We start from the raw sequence: 22818 nt of genomic DNA, 5'->3' as shown, positions 1-22818 counted from the left end.
AGGTGTATAAGATGTTGAGAGGCATAGATCGGGTGGACTCTGAGGCTTTTTCCCAGGGTGGAAATGTCTGCTACGAGAGGACACAGGTTTAGGGTGCTGGGGGGTAGGTACAGGGGAAATGTTAGGGGGAAGTTTTTCACACAGAGGGTGGTGGGCGAGTGGAATCGGCTGCCGTCAGTGGTGGTGGAGGCAAACTCAATAGGGTCTTTTAAGAGACTCCTGGATGAGTACATGGAGCTTAATAGGATGGAGGGTTATAGGTAGGTCTAGAAGGTAGGGATGTGTTCGGCACAACTTGAGGGCCGAAGGGCCTGTTTGTGCTGTAGTTTTTCTATGTTTCTATGTTCTATGTTTCTAAGTCATAGGTTTAGAATAAGTGGTAGCAGATTTAAAACAGAGATGAGGAGAAATTATTTCTCTCAAAGAGTCGTGTGGAATTCACTACCGCAGAGTGTGGTGGATGCTGGGACATTGAGTAAATTTGAGCAGATGGACAGATTTTTAATTGAAGAACGGGCAGGAAAGTGGAGTTGAGGCTAAGATGTGACCAGCCATGATCATATTGAATGGCGGAGCAGGCTCAAGGGGCTGAATGGCCAACTCTTGCTCCGAGTTCTTGTGAATAATTTTGTGTTCACCAAAGTTCGCTATAATTCCCTATTCATAAGATCCAAAATGAAGATGGGGGGGCGGGGGGTGAAGGAGGTAAGGAAAGGGAGGATAAAATAGGGGGAAAGAGTGGGGGGGGGGGGAAGAAAAATAAAGAAAGACAATGAAGAAATAAAAGATAGAGAACAATAAAAAATTAAATAAAATGAAAACAAAGGGGTCGAGCGAATCATCTGAAGTTGTTGAATTCTATGTTAAGACCGGAAGGCTGTAAAGTGCCGAGCCGGAAGATGGGATGCTGTTCCTCCGGTTTGCGTTGAGCTTCACTGGAACGTTGCAGCAAGCCAAGGACAGACATATGGGCATGGGAGCAGGATTGTGTGTTAAAATGGCAAGCAGTCGTAAGGTCAGGGTCCTGATTGCGCACAGACTGAAGGTGCTCAGCAAAGCGATCACCCAGTCTACGTTTGGTCTCTCCAATATAGAGGAGACCACATTGAGAGCAGCGAATACAATACACCAAATTGAAGGAGGTGCAAGTGAAACGCTGCTAGGTGAAGCTTTTATCCAGTTGAACCCACAGGTCTCTGTATTCATCCACAGCCTTCAGCAGTATTTCCACTGGTTGTGTATTCTCATTCCTTGTCTTTTTGTCACACTTCACATTAAACTGTATCATCTCACGTCTACATCAAGATAATAGCAGATAATTTTTTCTTAATAACAGTTGCATTATCCTGGTCTGCATCAGGTCAAAGTCAACTGCTAGGTACTGTTTACAGCTACCTCACCTTCTCAGAGACCGTCAGGCACTGCAGCTGGGGCAAACACAGGAAGAGCCTGGTGCAATTCCATAACCGCCACCAGTGAAGGGAGCCACTGCACTATATTCAGCTCATGCTTACGTGCACATGCCCAGTTTTCCTTCAAAGCTGCTCACCTGCATAGCATACAACAGGGCATCAAGTGCCGCACACTTAATTATCACAGCACACACATCTTGATTGTTAAATTAGAGTTTCTGCCACTCCAGCCCGTGTCTGAAGAATTGGTAGGCTCCATGATGACGGGAAATTAAGAGATGAGAGTCAAATCTGACATGATTAATCAGGTGGAATTAACAGCCGAAATTCACTTGTCAGTTCTATCACTCAGCCTGACGAATGAGCAGAAGGGCGGAAGGGTCAGGGGAGGAAGATGGTGAGCTTGTCAACAGCTGGGGCTGAGATTCTTTCCTCTTTTTTTGAAACCATAATAACTCGGTAAAATGATATTTATAGGTTTTTTTGTTTCTACTGTCACACATATCTGCACGTTACCTTGACATTGGTGCATGCAACAAAAATTCATTGTGTACAATGATGGAAAAAAGTAGAAGGAACATTGATGCCTCACTGTTTCACATCCCAGCCCAACTGACCCAGCCCTTATAGCAACACCTTATCCTGAATTGAGGGAGATCTGACCATCTACAAGGAACTTGTTGCAACGGTGACAGAATACCTCCCACTTGTCCAGATGCAACTGAAGCAACACTCATAAAGCTTGACTCTACAACAAAGTAATCTGCTGGATTGGCCCCCCCGTTTGAACACCTCTAACAAATCTCTGCCCAACCTCCAAGGAGAACAGCCCCAGCTTCTCCAATCGATCCACGTAACTGAAGTCTCTCATCCCTTGATGGTAATAGGTTAAATAACTGTGTGTTTATATTGGGTTTATTGGTCACTTGTTACCAATTGAAACAACTGCTGTCTAGATCGTAGAACCTCATCAGGGCCCTGCTATAATGCAGTTTAAGTTGACCATAGTTTGAGCTAGTGTTATAAGTGAGGTTGCATTACAACATATAGAGTTGGATTTATCCTTTGCAAAGTTTTCATGATAAAGGTGTTTCATATTGGGCTGAGATGGACAGTGTTAGAAAGCCAAGCTCTTGGTCAGCAGGCTTGTAATGTTTGTTTCTTTGCCCAGAGATATTCCCCCGATAATATACAAGAATCTCCTTAGAAATGAAGAGTACTCAGCAGTTTGCCATCATCGGTGCTGCTTTTAAACCTTGCAAATATTTTAAATCAGTCTTTATATAAAATAGGGGTGGGCAAGCTACCTGGCAAACATGAAAAAGGAGACAAAAGTTTTAAACAAGAGCAAACTTGTTTTTCAAGTGATTTTTAAAGCTGACAGAATGGAGTAATTGTGATCATTTCTAAACACATTTAGGATTGACTGATAAATGTCTCAACCCTTAAACCTACTTCAAAACATTTACTGTACCCAATAAAAATAAAGTGCATAAATAAATGATGTGTGACAATGATGAGTGCAGTTGAAATAAAACATTTCAGGGTTAGTACAGACCTGAGTCACACTAAGTTCTGTGTTATAGCAGTGCCCCAGTGTTTTATGTTAATGTAGAATGTAAACAGATAGCAGGCAGCAGGCATCATTTTGGCACCAGTGGTTCCCCCATTTGTATGCATAACTGCTAGAGGACTGGGATCCCATAGAGAGGTTCCAGCTAGTTTTCTGACCTTTGAGGTTCCTCCTTATCATCTTTTTCCTCTTCCTTCTTCTCGTCCTTTTCTTCTTTCTCTACTTTCTCGATTTTCTCCTCTTCTTTTTCAGCTTCTTTTTCTTCTTGTGAAGGGCGAGAAATCTGTTGCTATAAAACAGAGAAGCAGTCTATGTTTAACAGCAAGCAAACAGTCTGCAAATATTAAGCATTCTCCAAAGCAGTTTCCTTCTGCTAACTGAAAATACAACAGCTGTTGGTTTCCAATGTTGGCATACAGATGTGTACTGAGTCAATCCTGTCAAAGTGTCACAGTTATAACTAGGGTTTTGAAATTTTGTAGGCCTATTTGAGTCCCATATTCTTCAGACTCAAGGAATTAGAAGGGCAAAAAGGGGTCACGAAATGTCCTTGGCAGATAGGATTAAGGAGAATCCCAAGGCATTTTATTCATACGTTAGGAACAAAAGGGTTGTCAGGGAAAAAATCGGACCTCTCAGGGACAAAAGTGGGGAATTATGCTAAGAGCCCAAAGAAGTAGGGGAGATCCTAAATGAATACTTTGCGTCGGTATTCACAAAGGAGAGGGATGTGTTGACTGGGAGTGTCTCGGAGGGCAATGTTGACCCGTTAGCGAAAATCTCCATTACAAGGAAGTGTTAGGTTTTTTAGGGAATATAAAGACTGACAAATCCCCAGGGCCTGATGGAATCTATCCAAGGCTGCTCAGGGAGACGAGAGATGAAATCGCTGGGCCTCTGACGCAAATCTTTGTCTCGTCACTGGACACAGGTGAGGTCCCAGAGGATTGGAGGATAGCTAATGTGGTCCCGTTATTTAAGAAGGGTAGGAAGGATAACCCGGGAAATTATAGGCTGGTGAGCTTGACGTCCGTGGTAGGGAAGTTGTTGGAGAGGATTCTTAGAGATAGGATGTATGCGCATTTAGAAAGGAATAAACTCATTAACGATAGTCAGCATGGTTTTGTGAGACGGAGGTCATGGCTCACAAACCTCGTGGACTTTTTTGAAGAAGTGACTAGAATGGTTGACGAGGGAAGGGCCATGGATGTCATAGAACATAGAACAGTACAGCACAGAACAGGCCCTTCGGCCCACGATGTTGTGCCGAGCTTTATCTGAAACCAAGATCAAGCTATCCCACTCCCTATCATCCTGGTGTGCTCCATGTGCCTATCCAATAACTGCTTAAATGTTCCTAAACTGTCTGACTCCACTATCACTGCAGGCAGTCCATTCCACACCCCAACCACTCTCTGCGTAAAGAACCTACCTCTGATATCCTTCCTATATCTCCCACCATGAACCCTATAGTTAGGCCCCCTTGTAATAGCTCCATCCACCCGAGGAAATAGTCTTTGAACGTTCACTCTATCTATCCCCTTCATCATTTTATAAACCTCTATTAAGTCTCCCCTCAGCCTCCTCCGCTCCAGAGAGAACAGCCCTAGCTCCCTCAACCTTTCCTCATAAGCCCTACCCTCCAAACCAGGCAGCATCCTGGTAAATCTCCTCTGCACTCTTTCCAGCGCTTCCACATCCTTCTTATAGTGAGGTGACCAGAACTGCACACAATATTCCAAATGTGGTCTCACCAAGGTCCTGTACAGTTGCAGCATAACCCCACGGCTCTTAAACTCCAACCCCCTGTTAATAAAAGCTAACACACTATAGGCTCTATATGGACTTTAGTAAAGCGTTTGACAAAGTCCCTCATGGTAGGTTGGTGCAAAAGGTTGGATCTCATGGGATAAAGGGGGAGGTGGCTAGATGGGTGGAGAATTGGCTTGGTCACAGAAGACAGAGGGCGGTAGTGGAAGGGTCTTTTTCCGGCTGGATGCCTGTGACTAGTGGTGTTCCGCAGGGCTCTGTATTGGAACCTCTGCTGTTTGTGATTTATATAAACGATCTGGGAGAAGGTGCAACTGGGGTGATCAGTAAGTTTGCGGACGACACGAAAATGGCTGGACTTGCAGGTAGTGCGGAACGTTGTCAGAAGCTACAGAAGGACGTAGATAGGCTGGAAATTTGGGCAAAGAAATGGCAGATGGAGTTCAATCCAGATAAATGCAAAGTGATGCATTTTGGTAGAACTAACGTAGGGGAGAGCTATACGATAAATGGCAGAACCATAAAGGCTGTAGATACGCAGAGGGACCTGGGTGTGCAAGTCCACAGAACCTTGAAGGTGATGCCACAGGTGGAGAAGGTAGTGAAGAAGGCATATGGCATGCTTGCCTTTATAGGACGGGGCATAGAGTATAAAAGTTGGGGTCTGATGTTGCAGTTGTATAGAACGTTGGTTCGGCCGCATTTGGAATACTGCGCCCAGTTCTGGTCACCACACTGCCAGAAGGACGTGGAGGCTTTAGAGAGAGTGCAGAGGAGGTTTACCAGGATGTTGCCTGGTATGGAAGGGCTTAGTTATGAGGAGAGATTGGGTAAACTGGGGTTGTTCTCACTGGAAAGACGGAGGATGAGGGGTGACCTAATAGAGGTGTATAAAATTATGAAAGGCATAGATAGGGTGAACGGCGGGAAGCTTTTTCCCAGGTCGGTGGTGACGTTCACGAGGGGTCATAGGTTCAAGGTGAGGGGGGGGAGGTTTAACACGGATATCAGAAGGACATATTTTACACAGAGGGTGGTGGGGGCCTGGAATGCGCTGCCGGGCAAGGTGGTGGAGGCGGACACACTGGGAACATTTAAGACTTATCTAGATAGCCACATGAACGGAGTGGGAATGGAGGGATACAAAAGAATGGTCTAGTTTGGACCAGGGAGCAACACAGGCTTGGAGGGCCGAAGGGCCTGTTCCTGTGCTGTATTGTTCTTGGCAATCAGTACAACATCCCAATACCAGAGTTCTGCACTCATAAAATGAGTCAAGATAAATTCTCTGGGCTGAAGGTTCCTTAATTTATACATAACAGCATCCAACATTGACAGAAAAACTTTACATTTATTGGACAGAATGTTTATCTGAACAGCAACAGAAATAGTGTACTAAAGGAACAATGATCAGTCTTTGGAAAACTTCTGAGCCCCTGTGGTGCAGACACTCCTTTTGAAAACCTCTGGTTCTAATGAAGGTCACCCTGCAGGCGCTGAGGCACCATTTGCCAATTGTACTTCACCGCGGGAAGTGTGTGGAGACTTCTCCATGAGCTACTGTGCTATATAAAGGCACACATTTATCTGTAAAAATACTCAAACACCGCTCCCTAGCATTTTCCAATCACTACCTGACGCTGAAGAAGCCCATTTCAAGCCTCATTCCTTCATATGAAAGGAGTACTCAGTTGCGGAACAGGAACACATCCAAATTGTGAAGAGATGAAAAACAGCAGAAGAAAATAGAACTGAGCCGTACATTTTCTGTGGGTATTGTTCTCTTTCCTCTCCTCCCGATGGTACCTGTTCAGCTAGGCAGCTTTATCCTTAGTTTCAAGTCAGTGCCACTGATCACAAGAGACAGCACTGCAGCACAAAACTGAGAGTAGGGATAAATGAGCCACTTCGGGTCGGCAGACTGTAATTAGTGCGGTGCCAGGAGAACCAGCCCGAGGGCTTCAGCTATTTACAATCTATATTCACATTTTGATGAAGGGACTTAGTGCAATGTACTCAAATTTGTTGACGATATAAAGCTAGTTTGAAAAGTAAGCTGCGAGGAAGAGACAAGGAGTCTGTAATGTGATTACAGATTACACATAAGCTAAATGATTAGGCAAGACAGTGGCAGAAAGCTTTTGACAAAATACCACATAAGAGGTTAGTATGCAAAATTACAGCACAGCGATTTGGGCTAAAATATTGGCTTAGACTGAGAATTGGATAGCAGACAGGAAACAGAGAGTTGGAATAAATGGGTCTTTTTCAAAGTAGAAGGAAGGTGGTGACTAGTGGGGTCCCACAGGGATCAGTATTTGGGTCCCAGCTATTCACAATACACATCCGTGATTTGGATGAGGGAACCAAATGTAGTACAGTGGAGCCCCGATTTAGTGCGAAATCGGATATTACACGATCGCGCGACGGACCCTTTTTTTTTACTATTTCCGGTTTAGTGAATTAGCGCGACCCCGATAACATTCGCAATCACATTTTATGGACCCCAACCATCGCGTTAAAACGGGGCTCCACTGTATTTACAAGTTGACACAAAACTAGGTGGGAATGAGAGTGGTGAGGAGGATGCTAAGAGGCTTCAAGGTGATTTAGACAAGTTGAGTGAATGAGCAAATACATGGCAGATGCAGTATAACATGGATAAATGTGAAGTTATCCATTTCAGTCGTATAAACAGAACGGCAGAGTATTATTTAAATAGCCACTGATTGGAAAATGATGATGTACAAGGGGAGCTGGGTATCCTTATATGCCAGTCACTGAAAAAAAGCATGCAGGTGCAGCAAACAGATAAGGCGGCAAATGCTGGCCTTCATTGCAAGAAATGAGAGTATAGGAGCAAGGATATATTACTTTCTGTAATGTTCTTTGTACTGCAGCTGTACATGTGTCTCAGGGATCAGTGCTGTTATTGTTATTTGTCATTTATATTAATGATTTGGATGAGAATATAGGGGGCATGGTTAGCAAGTTTGCAGATGACGCCAAGATTGGTGGCATAGTGGACAGTGAAGAAATTTATCTCCAATTGCAACAGGATCTTGATCAATTGGGCCAGTGGGCTGACGAATGGCAGATGGAGTTTAATTTAGACAAATGTGAGGTGATGCATTTTGGTAGATTGAATCAGGGCAGGACTTACTCAGTTAATGCTAGGGCGTTGGGGAGAGTTACAGAACAAAGAGATCTAGGGGTACATGTTCATAGCTCCTTGAAAGTGGAGTCACAGGTGGACAGAGTGGTGAAGAAGGCATTCGGCATGCTTGGTTTCATCGGTCAGAACATTGAATACAGGAGTTGGAATACTGTGTGCAATTCTGGTCACCCGATTACAGAAAGGATATTATTCAACGAGAAAGAGTGCAGAAAAGATTTACTAGGATGCTATCGGGATTTGATGGATTGAGTTATAAGGAAAGGCTGAATAGACTGGGAGTTTTTCCTCTGGAGCGTAGGAGGCTGAGGGGTGACGTTATAGAGGTCTATAAAATAATGAGGGGCATAGACAAGGTAGATAGTCAATATCATAGAAACCCCACAGTGCAGAAAGAGGCCATTTGGCCCATCAAGTCTGCACCGACCACAATCCCACCCAGGCCCTACCCCCATCTCCCTACATATTTTACCCATTAACTCCTCTAATCTACGCATCTCAGGACACTAAGGGGCAACTTTAGCATGGCCAATCAACCTAACCCGCACATCTCTGGACTGTGGGAGGAAACCGGAGCAGCCGGAGGAAACCCACGCAGACACGAGGAGAATGTGCAAACTCTACACAGACAGTGACCCAAGCCAGGAATCGAACCCAGGTCCCTGGAGCTGTGAAGCAGCAGTGCTAACCACTGTGCTACCGTGCCGCCCATATCTTTTCCCAAAGGTAGGGGAGTCTAAAACTTGAGGACATAGGTTTAAAGTGAGAGGAGGAGATACAAAAGTGTCCAGAGGGGCAATTTTTTCACACAGAGGGTGGTGAGTGTCTGGAACAAGCTGCCAGAGATAGTAGTAGAGGCAGGTACAATTTTATCTTTTAAAAAGCATTTAGATCGTTACATGGGTACGATGGGTATAGAGGGATATGGGCCAAATGTGGGCAATTGGGATTAGCTTAGGGGTTTTTTAAAAAAAGGGCGGCATGGACAAGTTGGGCCGAAGGGCCTGTTTCCATGCTGTAAACCTCTATGACTCTATGACCTTGATAAGATCACACCTGGAGTAGGGTGTGCAACACTTGCCATGGAGGGAAGCTGTATCAGATCAATTCCTGGGATGGCAAGTTCGCCACGAGAAGAAATTGGGTTGGCTAGGCCTGTATTCACTGGAGTTGAGAAGAATGAGAAGGGATCTCATTGAAACATGTAAAATTCTAACAGGGCTGGACAGGATGATGTTCCCCCAGGTTGGTTGGGCGGGGGGAGGGGTGTGTGTGTGTGTGGCGGCGAGACGTAGAGGTCACAGTTTCAGGATATTGGGTGGCCATTAAGGACTCAGATGAAGATAAATTTCTTCATTCAGAGGTTGGGGAACCTGTGGAATTCTGGAATCCAGGGAATTTTTTACACAACTATTCTTTCACTGGGTGCTGGCATCACTGGTCAGACCAGCATTTCCTGCCCAGCCCCAATTGCCCTTGAGAAAATGATCGTGATCTACCTTCTTGAATACAACCATCATTTTATTGAATGACAGAGCAGGTTTGGCCAGCCATACAGAAACTAGAAGGAGGAGTAGTCCTTTCGGCCCTTCATCTTGCTCCGCCACTCATTATGATCATGGCTGATCATCGAATTCAATGTCCTGATCCCTTCTTCCTCCCATATCCCTTGATCCCTTTAGCCTTAAGGGCTATATCTAATTCTTCTTGAAATCACACAACACTTTGACCTCAACTACTTTCTGTGGGAGTGAATTCCACACATTCACCACTCTCTGGGTGAAGAAATTCTCCTTAGCTCAGTTCTAAAAGGTTTACCCCTTATCCTCTAACTATGACCCTCGTTCTGGACTCCCCCACCATTGGTAATATTCTTTCTGAATCTACCCCATCTAACCTTGTTAGAATTTTATAAGTTTCTATGAGTAGGGTAAATATGTGGGGCTACAGGGATAGGGCCTGGGTGGGATTGTTGTCAGTGCAGACTCGATGGGCCGAATGGCCTTCTTATGCGCTGTAAGGATTCTATCGTTCGTTTCTATGAGATCCCCTCTCACTCTTCTAACCCCCATTGAATATAATCCGAACCGACTTAGTGTCTCTTCATATGACAGACCTGCTATCCCAGGAATCAGCCTGGTAAACCTTTGCTGTACTCCCTCTATAGGAAGGACATCCTTCCTCAGATCAGGAAACCAAAACTGCACACAATACTCCAGGTGTGGCCTCACCAATGCTCTGTACAATTACAGCAAAACATCCCTATCCCTATACGCAAATCCTCTCGCTATAAAGGCCAACATATCATTTGCCTTCTTTACTGCCTGCTGTACCTGCACGCTTACTTTCAGCAATTGATGCACGAGGACTCCAAAGTCTTGTTGAGTATCGACCTCTCTCAATTTACACCCATTCAAGTAGTAATGCTTTCCTATTATTGCTACCAAAGTGGATAACCTCACATTTATCTACATTATACTGTATCTGCCATGCAGATGCCCACACACTCAGCCTGTCCAAATCACGCTGAAGCATCTCTGCATCCTCCTCACAGCTCACCCTCTCAACCAACTTTGCATCATCTGCAAATTTGGACATAATACATTCAGTTCCCTCTTCCATATCATTAATATAAAATGTGAACAGTTGGGATCCTAGCACAGATCCCTGCGGAACCCTAGTCACTAACTGCTAATCAGAAAAAGACCCATTTACGCCAACTCTTTGTTTCCAATCTGCTAACCAGCTTTCTATCCATTTCTAGACATTACCTGCAATCCCATGTGCTTTAACTTTACATAGTAGTCTGTTATGTGAGACCTTGTCGAAAGCCTTCTGAAAGTCTAAATAAACCACATCTACTGGTTCTCCTCGGTCAACTCTACTAGTTACATCCTCAAAAAGTTCCAATAGATTCATCAAGCATGATTTCCCTTTTGTAAATCTATGCTGACTTTGTCTGATTATACCACTGCCTTCTGAATGCTGAGTTAATAAATCCTTGATAATGGACTCTAGCAACTTCCCCAGTACTGACGTTAGGCTCACTGGTCTATAGTTTCCTGTTTGCTCTCTACCTCCCTTTTTGAATAGCAGGCTTACATTAGCTGCCCTCCAATCTGTAGGAACTATTCCAGAGTCCAACGAATTTTGGAAAATAATCATCAATGGATCTACTATTTCCAGGGCCACTTCCTTAAGCACTCTGGGATAAAGATTATCAGGACCTGGAGATTTAGCCGCCTTCAACCCCATCAATTTCCCCAAAACAATTTCTCTAACAATGCTGATTTCCTTCAGCTCCTCACTAAAACATGTTTCTCTCAGCACTTCCGGTACATTATTCATGTCTTCCTTTGTGAAGACTGAAGCAAAGAACATATTTAGTTCCTCAGCCATCTCTTTGTTTTCCATTATGAATTCTCCCCTTTCTGACTGTAAGGGGAGAATTTGTTTTGTCAATCTTTTGCAAAGAACAAAGAACAGGATAGGACAGGAACAGGCCCTTTGGTCCTCTAAGCCTGTGGCGATCATAGTGCCCGAACTAAACTGAAAAAACCTTCGGCCCTGATGGAGTATAAAAGTAGAGAAGTGTTGTTGCAATTGTATAGGGTGTTGGTGAGACCACATCTGGAGTATTGTGTCCAGTTTTGGTCTCCTTATTTAAGGAAGAATGTGGTGGCATTGGAGGCAGTTCAGAGGAGGTTCACTAGATTGATTCTGGGGATGAAAGGGTTGACGTATGAGGAGAGATTAAACAGTTTGGGCTTGTACTCGCTGGAGTTTAGTAGGATAAGAGGGGATCTGTTCGAGGTACATAACATTTAAAAGGGATTGATAAAGTAAATGTAGACCAAATGTTTCCTCTTATGGGGTAATCTAGAACAAGAGGTCACAGGTATAGGTTATGAGGTGGTAGATTTAAAACTGAGATGAGAAGGAACTACTTCTCACAGATGGTGGTGAATTTGTGGACTCGCTGTCTCATAGCGCAGTGGAGTCTGAATCGTTGAATGGTTTCAAGAGGGAGATAGACATATTTCTAATAAAAAAAAGGGAAAGAGGGATATAGGGAACAGGTAGGGAGGTGGGATTGAGACCAGGGAGAGATCAGCCATGATCTGATTGAATGATGGAGCAGGCTTGAAGGGCTGAACTTGCCTACTTCTGCTCCTAATTCCTATGTTCGTACGTTCCTATGTTTACTCAGTCCATATCCCTCTATTCCCTCCCTATTCATTTCTCTTTACATACCTATAGAAACTTTTACAGTCAGTTTTTATGTTCCCCACTAGCTTACTCTCATACTCTATTTTCCCCTTCTTAATCAATCCCTTGGTCTGCCTTTGCGGAATTTGAAACTGCACCAAATCCTTAGCTCTATTGTTTTATATAACACAATTCCTCCAAGTAGGACAAGTGGGATTTAAATTTTTAAAATATCACTTGCCAATAATGAGTTTCAGCACATTTAAATATTTCTACTTCAAGACAATTAAACTATTCTTGAAATGTTTCATTTTGAAAGGCTTTGAAAGAAGTAACAAATAGATATCTCAAAGGCTAACCTCATATAGAATACAAGGTAAAACTTCACAACAACAACGGTACAAGAACATAACCATAAGGAGCAGGAATAAACCACCTCTCCCTCAAGTTAACTCTGCTGTTCAATATGATCGTGGCTGACCTGTCTCAGCTCCATCTTTACTACTTACTCTTCACATTCCTTCATTCCCAGAGAGAGCAAAACACTCGCTTGGTCTTCAATATACTGAATGATGGAAGATTGACATCCCTTTAGAGTAAAGAATTCAAAATTCTTTAACTGAAGAAATGTCTGCTCATTTCAGTCCTAAATGATCTACCCCTTATCCTGAGACTGTGCCCAAGTTGTAAATTCCTCTCTCAGTGTCTATTCTGACAAGCCACTTCAGAATCTTCCCCATGTAACTGTCTGAATGCTTTTAAAAGACAGAAAGTTCAAGGGGATCAGCCCCATTCTTCGGAACTTTCTTCTGAACTCCAGGGAGTATAGACTCATGCAGCTCAGCCTCTCATCATAGAAATGTCTCTTGCCCCAGGAACTACTCTAGTGAACCTTCACTATAGAGCCTCCAATGCAAGTGAATCTCTTCCTTGGGCATGGAGATCAAAACACCACACTGTACTCTAGGTGTGTTCTCTCCAAAGTATACAACTGTAGCAAAGAGAAATTCTGGCAGTAAATGTCGTAATCATCGACAGCCACAGGTGAGGTGCCTGAAGACTGGAGGGTGGCAAATGTTGTGCCTATGTTTAAAAAGGGTTGCAAGGAAAAGCCTTGGAACTACAGACTGGTGAGCCTCACATCTGTAGTGGTTAAGTTGTTAGAAGGTATTCTGAGAGACAGGATTTACAGGCATTTCGAGAGGCAAGGACTGAATAGGGACAGTCAGCATGGCTTTAAGAGTGGAAAATCATGTCTCACGAATTTGATTCAGTTTTTTGAAGGGGTAACCAAGAAGATAGTTCAGGGCACTGCTGTCGACATTGTCTACATGGACTTTATCAAGGTCTTTGACAAGGTATCGCATGGTCGGTTGTTGCATTAGATTAGATTTCACAGGATCCAGGGTGAGGTCACCAATTGCATACAAAATTGGCTTGACAACAGAAAACAGAGGTGGTTGTAGAGGGTTGACGACAAACTGGAGGCCTGTGACCAGCGGTGTGCCTCACGGATCGGTGCTGGGTTCACTGTTATTTGTCATTTATATTAATGATTTAGATGAGAATTTGTGGGGCATGGTTAATAAGTTTGCAGATGACGCCAAGATTGGTGGCATTGTAGACAGTGAAGAAGATTATCTCAGATTGCAATGCGATCTTGATCAATTGGGCCAATGGGCTGATGAATGACAGATGGAGTTTAATTTAGATAAATGCGAGGCGATGCATTTTGGTAGATCGAATTGGGGCAGGACTTACTCAGTTAATGGTAGGGCATTGGGGAGAGTTACAGAACTAAGAGATCTAGGGGTTCATAGCTCCTTGAAAGTGGAGTCACAAGTGGATAGTGTGGTGAAAAAGGCATTCGGCATGCCTGGTTTCATTGGTCAGAACATCGAATACAGGAGTTGGAATGTCTTGTTGAAGTTGTACAAGACTTTAGTACGGCCAGACTTGGAATACTGTGTGCAGTTCTGGTCACCCTATTATAGAAAGGATAGTATTAAACTAGAAAGAGCACAGAAAAGATTTACTAAGATGCTACTGGGACTTGATGGTTTGAGTTATAAGGAGAGGCTGGATAGACTGGGACTTTTTTCCCTGGAGCATAGGAGACTTAGGGGCGATCCTATAGAGGTCTATAAAATAATGAGGGGCATAGATAAGGTAGATGGTCAACATCTTTTCCCAAAAGTAGGGGAGTCAAAAATTAGAGGGCATAGGTCTAAGGTGAGGGGAGAGATACAAAAGGGTCCAGAGGGCCAATTTTTTCACACAGAGGGTGGTGAGTGTCTGGAACGAGCTGCCAGAGGTAGTAGTAGAGGTGGATACAATTTTGTCTTTTATAAAGCATTTAGACAGTTACATGGGTAAGATGGGTATAGAGGGATATGGGCTAAATGTGGGTAAATGGGACGAGCTTAGTGGTAAAAACTGAGCGGTATGGACAAGTTGGGCCGAAGGGCCTGTTTCCATGCTGTAAACCTGTATGGCTCTGTAACTCGTGGTGTAGAGGGATCTGGGTGTCTTGGTACATAAATCACAAAGAGCTAGTATGTAAGTACAGCATTCTCATTTCTGGAATGAAGGGTTTCTCTAATGAAGAGCTTCTGTTATGAAGAAATGTTGAGCAGCTTGGGCCTATACCGATTGAAGTTTAGAAGAATCAGAGGAGATCTTACTGAAACATACAAGATCCTGAACAGACTGGATAGAGTAGATACCAGGAAAATGTTTCCATTGTGGAGGAGACTAGAACTACAGGACACAGTTTCAGAATTTCCCTTTTAAGACTTAATGCTGACACTATAGTTAAGAAAGCCCACCAACACCTCTACTTTCTCAGAAGCTTAAGGAAATTTGGCATGTCAGCTACGACTCTCACCAACTTTTACAGATGCACCATAGAAAGCATTCTTTCTGGTTGAATCACAGCTTGGTATGGCTCCTGCTCTGCCCAAGACCGCAAGGAACTACAAAAGGTCCTGAATGTAGCCCAATCCATCATGCAAACCAGCCTCCTATCCATTGACTGTCTACACTTCCCGCTGCCTCGGCAAAGCAGCCAGCATAATTAAGGACCCCACGCACTCTCTCTTCCAACTTCTTCCGTCGGGAAAAAGATACAAAAGTCTGAGGTCACGTACCAACCGACTCAAGAACAGCTTCTTCTTGCTGTTGTCAAACTTTTAAATGGACCTACCTTGCACTAAGTTGATCTTTCTCTACACCCTAGGTATGACTCTAACACTACATTCTGCACTCTCTCCTTTCCTTCTCTATGAACGGTATGTTTGTCTGTATAGCGCGCAAGAAACAATACTTTTCACTGTATGTAAATACATGTGGCAATAATAAATCAAATCAGATAGATAAGGAGAATTGTTTTCTCTCAGAAGATTGTATTCTGTGGAATTCTCTTCCCCAGAAAGCAGCGGAGGCTGGCTTATTGAATTTATTCAAGGCTGAGTTAGATAATTCTTTTGATACACAAGGGAGTCAAGGGGAATGGGGGCAGACAGGGCAATAAGACCACGACCAGATCAGCCATGATCTTATTGAATGGCAGAGCAAGTTCAAAGGGCCGAATGGTCTACTCCTGCTCCTCAATCCAATGTTCCTGCCATTTTAAACAGCATTTACAACTGGGTAACACAGAAAGCAATGGGTATTAAGTTGGATATTTGTCTAAGGTCTTAACTTCCCCTTTCCCTCACCTTCCCTCACCAAAAGTTATTTCAAAGCTGGAGTCAGGCTTTGGGGTACAGTATTTAATCCAATCAATGCTCTTTCCTTGTACTCCAATCCCAATGCCTTTCTCCCTCCAATTCTCAAACAGTGGTTCCAATGTTCACGCATAAATTATTCAATTTTCTCCTGTTTCCTTTAAATTGAATGAATCTCTCAAAACAGTAAAAATATCACAACCTTCTTCTCTGGAGATATTTGAAGTTGAGTTCAATAAGACATTTGCTGTAGGATTGGCAAGGGCACACGTTGCCAATCAGGTGTGGGTTTTGACGAGATGCAAGCCCCCATCTCTGCCTTGCCTGTGCATAGGTGTTTTCAGTTCAGTGCCATGTGCCAGACCATCTCCAGCAATTCAGTCAAACAGAAAGGGGCTAGAAAACATTATACCAAACAGAGAGATTGAAAAGAGTGGTCATTTGTGAAGGAGCAGCGGCCTTCCGCTGTCACTGGGAAGCAGTGTGTGTGAGATAATGATCAGTCTGCAGAATTACTCCTTTCCTAGCGGAGTGCCGCAGGGATCAGTGCTTGGTCCTCTGCTCTTTGTGATTTTTATTAATGACTTAGAGGAGGGGGCTGAAGGGTGGATCAGTAAATTTGCTGATGACACCAAGATTGGTGGAGTAGTGGATGAGCTGGAGGGCTGTTGTAGGCTGCAAAGAGACATAGATAGGATGCAAAGCTGGGCTGAAAAATGGCAAATGGAGTTTAACCCTGATAAATGTGAGGTGATTCATTTTGGTAGGACTAATTTAAATGTGGATTACAGGGTCAAAGGTAGGGTTCTGAAGACTGTGGAGGAACACAGAGATCTTGGGGTCCATATCCACAGATCTCTAAAGGTTGCCACTCAAGTGGATAGAGCGGTGAAGAAGGCCTATAGTGTGTTAGCTTTTATTAACAGGGGGTTGGAGTTTAAGAGCCGTGGGGTTATGCTGCAATTGTACACAACCTTGGTGAGACCACATTTGGAATATTGTGTGCAGTTCTGGTCACCTCACTAATAAGAAGGATGTGGAAGCGCTGGAAAGAGTGCAGAGGAGATTTACCAGGATGCTGCCTGGTTCGGAGGGTAGGGCTTATGAGGAAAGGTTGAGGGAGCTAGGGCTGTTCTCTCTGGAACGGAGGAGACTGAGGGGAGACTTAATAGAGGTTTATAAAATGATGAAGGGGATAGATAGAGTGAACGTTCAAAGACTATTTCCTCGGGTGGATGGAGCTATTACAAAGGGGCCTAACTATAGGGTTCATGGTGGGAGATATAGGAAGGATGTCCGAGGTAGGTTCTTTACGCAGAGAGTGGTTGGGGTGTGGAATGGACTGCCTGCAGTGATAGTGGAGTCAGACACTTTAGGAACATTTAAGCGGTTATTGGATAGGCACATGGAGCACACCAGGATGATAGGGAGTGGGATAGCTTGATCTTGGTTCCAGATAAAGCTCGGCACAACATCATGGGCCGAAGGGGCTGTTCTGTGCTGTACTGTTCTATGTTTCCTGTGCAACACATGGACCAATTGACAAAGCTTAGGCTTGTTCCATGAGGTACTGACCATTCACGATACTAGACTCTGCTCCAATAGGTACTGACCATTCACGATACCAGATCCCACTACTTACCGCCTACAGTTTCACTTTGTTTGCAGTAAAGGGGAATTATGTTCTAATATAAATCAACAGTAATCACCAAATATTTTAAACGGCTCAATTCTAAACAGGATGCTTTCCTCAGAACATACATTTTTATTATATTAAAACTTAACAAATGCACAATTTTCAGTGTTTTGCACATACATATTTTATAGATTGTTATATGGAGTTATGAAGGGCAGGGCCATCTGATAAAGGAGGGAAGGAATTACAGGTACACAGGGCAATTTGAATTAGTTTACTATTGCTAAGAGTCAAGGATAAACTTGCCCACATTCGCGACAACAAGGTTCTCATTATATTTCATACCTGAGGCAGCCTCAAATCTCTCTGCAGCATTACCTGCAATGTTCCTTTTGGGAGTGAACTCAGCATTGTCCTGAATATGCAGAAAATGTGAGACTGGATCATAATCCAATGCCCATAATAAATAATTCATTAATGCCCTCTGCAAATACTATCAACTCTGGGGATTGGGAAAGTTCAAATGTTCCAATGTGTTTTAAAAAATGCTATCTAATACAATGTGCTGGATCTGAAGCAGCGGTTTTACACGGAGAATAAAAGCAGCAGTTGAAAGTGTAGAAGACATACTGTTCTGTAAAGATTAGCAGAAATGTATGGATGTGCACACAGTTTGATGCTTTGCAATGGTAAATGACTGTTTCCTGACTGCAGCAGCCTGAGCAGACGACACAGGTCACTAACAGACTGCTTCTCTCCAACTACATCAAACTTGCAACTGTGCAAACTTTTCTCTTTCTCATGAGACATTTTCATTTTGCTGCCAGTTGTTAATCAGTTGCTGAATCCCAACAGCTGGCATCAAATACCAGAACTGGTAAATGAAGGCAACAGGCTTCAATTCAAGGCAACAAGAGGGTCAAACACAGAACTCTGGGATATTAAAGTCCACCATAAACTCAAAAGTGTACAGCTTTAATCTGACCTTGATTTCCTGTGTTTTGAGAAGCTCTTTTACTCTGCTTACTTATCCAGTCTCAGCCTGCTTACATTATCTTGCTAAGACAATATCCACTATAGTTAAAAACAGCTTACGCTTGAATTAATACTGTAATTCGCTTGAAGCAGACAACCCTTCAGCAAATGGAGAATGTGGGCTGCCAGCAGCCTGAGGAAATCCCAGCCAGCAACGTACCTGAATCTTCATTTGCTACTAGAAAGCTCTGTACTGTCCACCCAACTCACAAATGGGTGTCAGGCTGATGCCTACCCTCTCCAAAATAAAGACAGTTTCAGCCTGTAGAAAGGCAGCAGCGTCACTGAGCTCCTTAGACCAGCTGTTTGACCTGTCACTGCACATATTCCAGGAAACTGTATCATCCTGCTGCACAAGCTAGCCTGAGGAACGTCTCTATCTGACAAACATACTTTAATCTGCAGGGTCAGACAAGGTAATCCCACAGAGTCCTGCATCATTGGTCCTTACAGCAGCACATCAAGTAGATTGAGTGGATCACTGGGCTATACCACTGCAGTTACAGAACAGAGGGGGAGCAAAATGCAGCAGGCAACAATCCAAACCTTGTTCCTTACAGAAAAGCTGCCAGACAGCACCACCCCCACTGCAGCGCCCTGTCCATTCACATTATCTCCACTCACATCAATCTGATTCTGACTCTGTGCTAACATAACCCGGGAATCTCTCTCAGAAGCAGTTGCCAAATGGGCCGAACAAAACCCTTTTTTAAGCTCATCTGAATACAATTTCAGAACAGTTTGCAGCTGAAACCCTCAAGCAATGCACCGTTAACCATTTAGGAACTGGCCTAATGTCAGCATGTTGCTGCCAGATATTTTAATGACACTGGGAGGGCTGGCTCATTCCTGAAATGATACAGCTCAGAAATTAAAATAACCTGTGCATGCACTCTCTAAAAGCTATGGTATCTGCATTAAATCAGACCTTCTCTAATACCTGGAAACATTTAGAACCCGTGTCTTGGATGCAGAGAGTTGCTCCTGACACAATTAATAAATCACTTCAGTAGATTCTCCCACCTTCCACTGTATTTTGCCTCCCCACTGACTTCAAGAGCTTGGGCTGCAAGTTCCATTGGTGTTCAATGAGTCAACCTGGTCAGTCTACATGTTTGTGTCACCAGGTTACTGGCCTGCAAAATGCATCAGAATGTGGCCAGACTCCAAACCTCACAACATCCACATACACAGTTCCAAGTAGGATTCACTGGAAAGCAAGCAGGAGGAGATCCCATTCCTAACCATGCAGCGGCTTGACTGAAGACAGGATTCAGGTCTCTCCCTCAGCTCAGATCAGTCACACTTTAGGGGATCTTTTTCCTTTTAACTGCCTAACATGCACATCCCCTTCACCATTTTCCAACAGGGATCAGGTCAGCGGTTCTCAGCCTGTTGATTAAAACTCCAGACAGAGTGCAAGGCTGTGGATGCAGCAGTAATGATTGAGCTAGAAATCATATCAACATTCAAGATTAGAACAGACAGGTGGATAAAAGACTGGTGAGTAACAGGAGTGGAAACAAGTGAGCATCAGTGGTTATTGGAAGTATATGCATGCAATGAGGGGACAGTAAATGGTGACAGATTTGTTAGGCCAAACGGTTTGATATCCTTTTGTAACTTCCAACAACTTTATAACTCAGATCATCAAAAAAAATGATTAATCTCCTAGTTGAATGGGTCACAATTAAGATTTCTACAAGTAATCATCAAGGAACTGGTTGGCTGGTATGGGGAGAGCTCTTTTTATTGGACCTCTTGAGCTCCAACTGGATCTCAAGTAAAACATCCATGGGCCTCAGGTGGTCAATACTTCAATATTTTTTGTTTAACAGATTGCAGACATCAAAATAGAACATAGAACATAGAAAAGCTACAGCACAAACAGGCCCTTCGGCCCACAAGTTGCGCCGAATATGTCCCTACCTACTAGGCTTACCTATAACCCTCTATCTTACTAACTTCCGTGAACTTATCCAAAAGTCTCTTAAAAGGCCCTATCGAATCCACCTCCAACACCACTACCGGCAGCCGATTCCACGCACCCACCACCCTCCGAGTGAAAAACTTACCCCAAACATCTCCTCTGTACCTACTCCCCAGCACCCTAAACCTGTGACCTCTTGCGGCAACCAATTCAGCCCTGGGTAAAAGCCTCTGAGAATCCACTCTATCAATACCTCTCAACATCTTATACACCTCTATCAGGTCACCTCTCATCCTTCGCTTCTCCAAGGAGAAAAGACCTAGCTCTCTCAAGCTATCCTCATAAGGCATGCCACCTAATCCAGGCAACATCCTTGTAAATCTCCTCTGCACCCTTTCTATGGCTTCCACATCCTTTCTGTAATAAGGCGACCAGAACTGGGCACAGTACTCCAGGTGGGGTCTGACCAGGGTCCTATACAGCTGCAGCATTATCTCCCGATTTCTAAACTCAATTCCTCCATTGATGAAGGCCAGTATTCCATACGCCTTCTTAACCACAGCCTCTACCTGCGACGCTGCTTTGAGCGTCCTATGAACCCGGACCCCAAGATCCTTCTGATCTTCCACACTGCCAAGCGTCTTACCCTTAATATTATATTCTTTCATCCTATTCGACCTGCCAAAATGAACCACCACACACTTATCTGGGTTGAAGTCCATCTGCCACTTCTCCGCCCAGTCTTGCATCTTATCTGTGTCTCGTTGCAACTGCTGACATCCCTCCACACTGTCCACAACACCTCCAACCTTTGTGTTATCAGCAAACTTGCCAACCCATCCTTCCACTTCCTCATCCAGGTCATTTATAAAAATCACAAAGAGCAAGGGTCCCAGAACAGATCCCTGGGGCACGCCACTGGTGACCGACCTCCATGCTGAAAAAGACCCATCTACAACCACACTTTGCCTTCTGTGGGCAAGCCAGTTCTGAATCCACAAGGCAATGTCCCCTTGTATCCTTGCCCCTTCACTTTCTCAATAAGTCTTGCATGGGGCACCTTATCAAACGCCTTGCTGAAATCCATATAAACTACATCTACCGCTCTTCCCTCGTCTATCAAGAAAATGTGAAGTTCTGACAAAAATATTTTTAAATCTGTCTGACTGCATCTAAAGTGAATGGGAGGATCATCTCTTGTAAATAGTCCCATGTCAGGTTCTATAAAGGTCTAAGAGTCCTGCAATCAAAGCAGAATCTTGATCCTTTCGAGTGGATGTTTAAAAATTCATTCATGGGTATCACTGACTAGGCCAACATTTATTGCCCATGCCTACTTGCCCTTGAGAAGGTGGTGGTGAGCTGCCTCCTTGAACCACTGTGGTACATGTGGTGTAGGTACATCCATAGTGCTGTTAGGGAGGGACTTCCAGGATTTTGGCGCAGTAACAGTGAAGGTACAGAAATATATTTCCAAGTCAGGATGGTGAGTGGCTTGAAAGGTAACTTCCAGGTGGTGTTCCCGTGTGTCCACAGCCCTTATCCTTCTAGATGGTAGTGGGTTTGGAAGTTGCTGTCTCAGCAGTGCATGCTGTAGATAGTACACACAGCTGAGTCTGTTCGTCAGCCATGATCTTATTGAATGGCGGGGCAGGCTCGAGGGGCTAGATGGCCTACTCCTGCTCCTATTTCTTATGTTCTTATGTTCTTATGTCAGTGGTCAAGGGACTGAATGTTTAAGGTGATGGATTGGGTGACAATCAAATGGGTTGCATTGTCCTGAATGGTGTCAAGCTTCTGGAGAGTTGGAGCTGAACTCAACTACGTAAGTGGAGAGCATCCATCACACTCCTGACTTGTGCCTTGTAGTTGGTGGACAGGCTTTGGGGAGTCAGAAGGCAAGTTACTTGCTGCAGGATTCCTAGTCTCTGACTTGTAAGTGTAGCCACTGTAATTAAAAGGCGGGTCCAGTTCAGTTTCTGGTCAATGGCAACCCCAGGATTTATGTCTATTCCACTTAATCTCTTCCCATAGAACAACCCTTTCATCTCCAGATTCAATCTGGTCAACCTTCATTGCACCTCCTGGTCCCACCTCGGCAAGTACATCCTACCTTGGATAAGGAGGCCATAACTGCTCAGGAGGGGGGAGTATAACAGGCATAATCTCATCAATGCACTGTGCAATTACTGCAAAACATCCTTGCAGTAAAGGCTAACATGTCATCTGCTCTCCTAATTGCTTGCTGCACCTACGTTAGTTTTTGTGATTTATATCGGCACGGCGGCACAGTGCTTAGCACTGCTGCCTCACGGCGCCAGAGATCCGGGTTCGATTCCTGGCTTGGGTC

At 44.0% G+C, this 22818-nt stretch overlaps 1 protein-coding gene across 26 annotated transcripts in view; it reads right to left on the bottom strand.

The window, feature by feature from the left end:
- ncor1 (nuclear receptor corepressor 1) overlaps window positions 1-22818 on the bottom strand; it is a 376647-nt gene that overhangs the window by 169167 nt on the left and 184662 nt on the right. For 25 of the 26 annotated variants that reach the window (XM_078224546.1, XM_078224545.1, XM_078224544.1 and 22 more), the window contains exon 15: window positions 3144-3274. In XM_078224546.1, the coding sequence (XP_078080672.1) occupies window positions 3144-3274 (131 nt within the window). Of the gene's footprint in view, window positions 1-3143; window positions 3275-17848; window positions 17908-22818 lie in introns of those variants that run through there. The other variant, XM_078224553.1, reaches the window with a different exon arrangement.

This window comes from Mustelus asterias, chromosome 12, assembly GCF_964213995.1.
Source record: "Mustelus asterias chromosome 12, sMusAst1.hap1.1, whole genome shotgun sequence".
NCBI classification, from domain to species: Eukaryota; Metazoa; Chordata; class Chondrichthyes; order Carcharhiniformes; family Triakidae; genus Mustelus; species Mustelus asterias.
The sequence above is the reverse complement of the archived record's forward strand: the minus strand, read 5'-3'. Positions and strand labels throughout refer to the sequence as shown.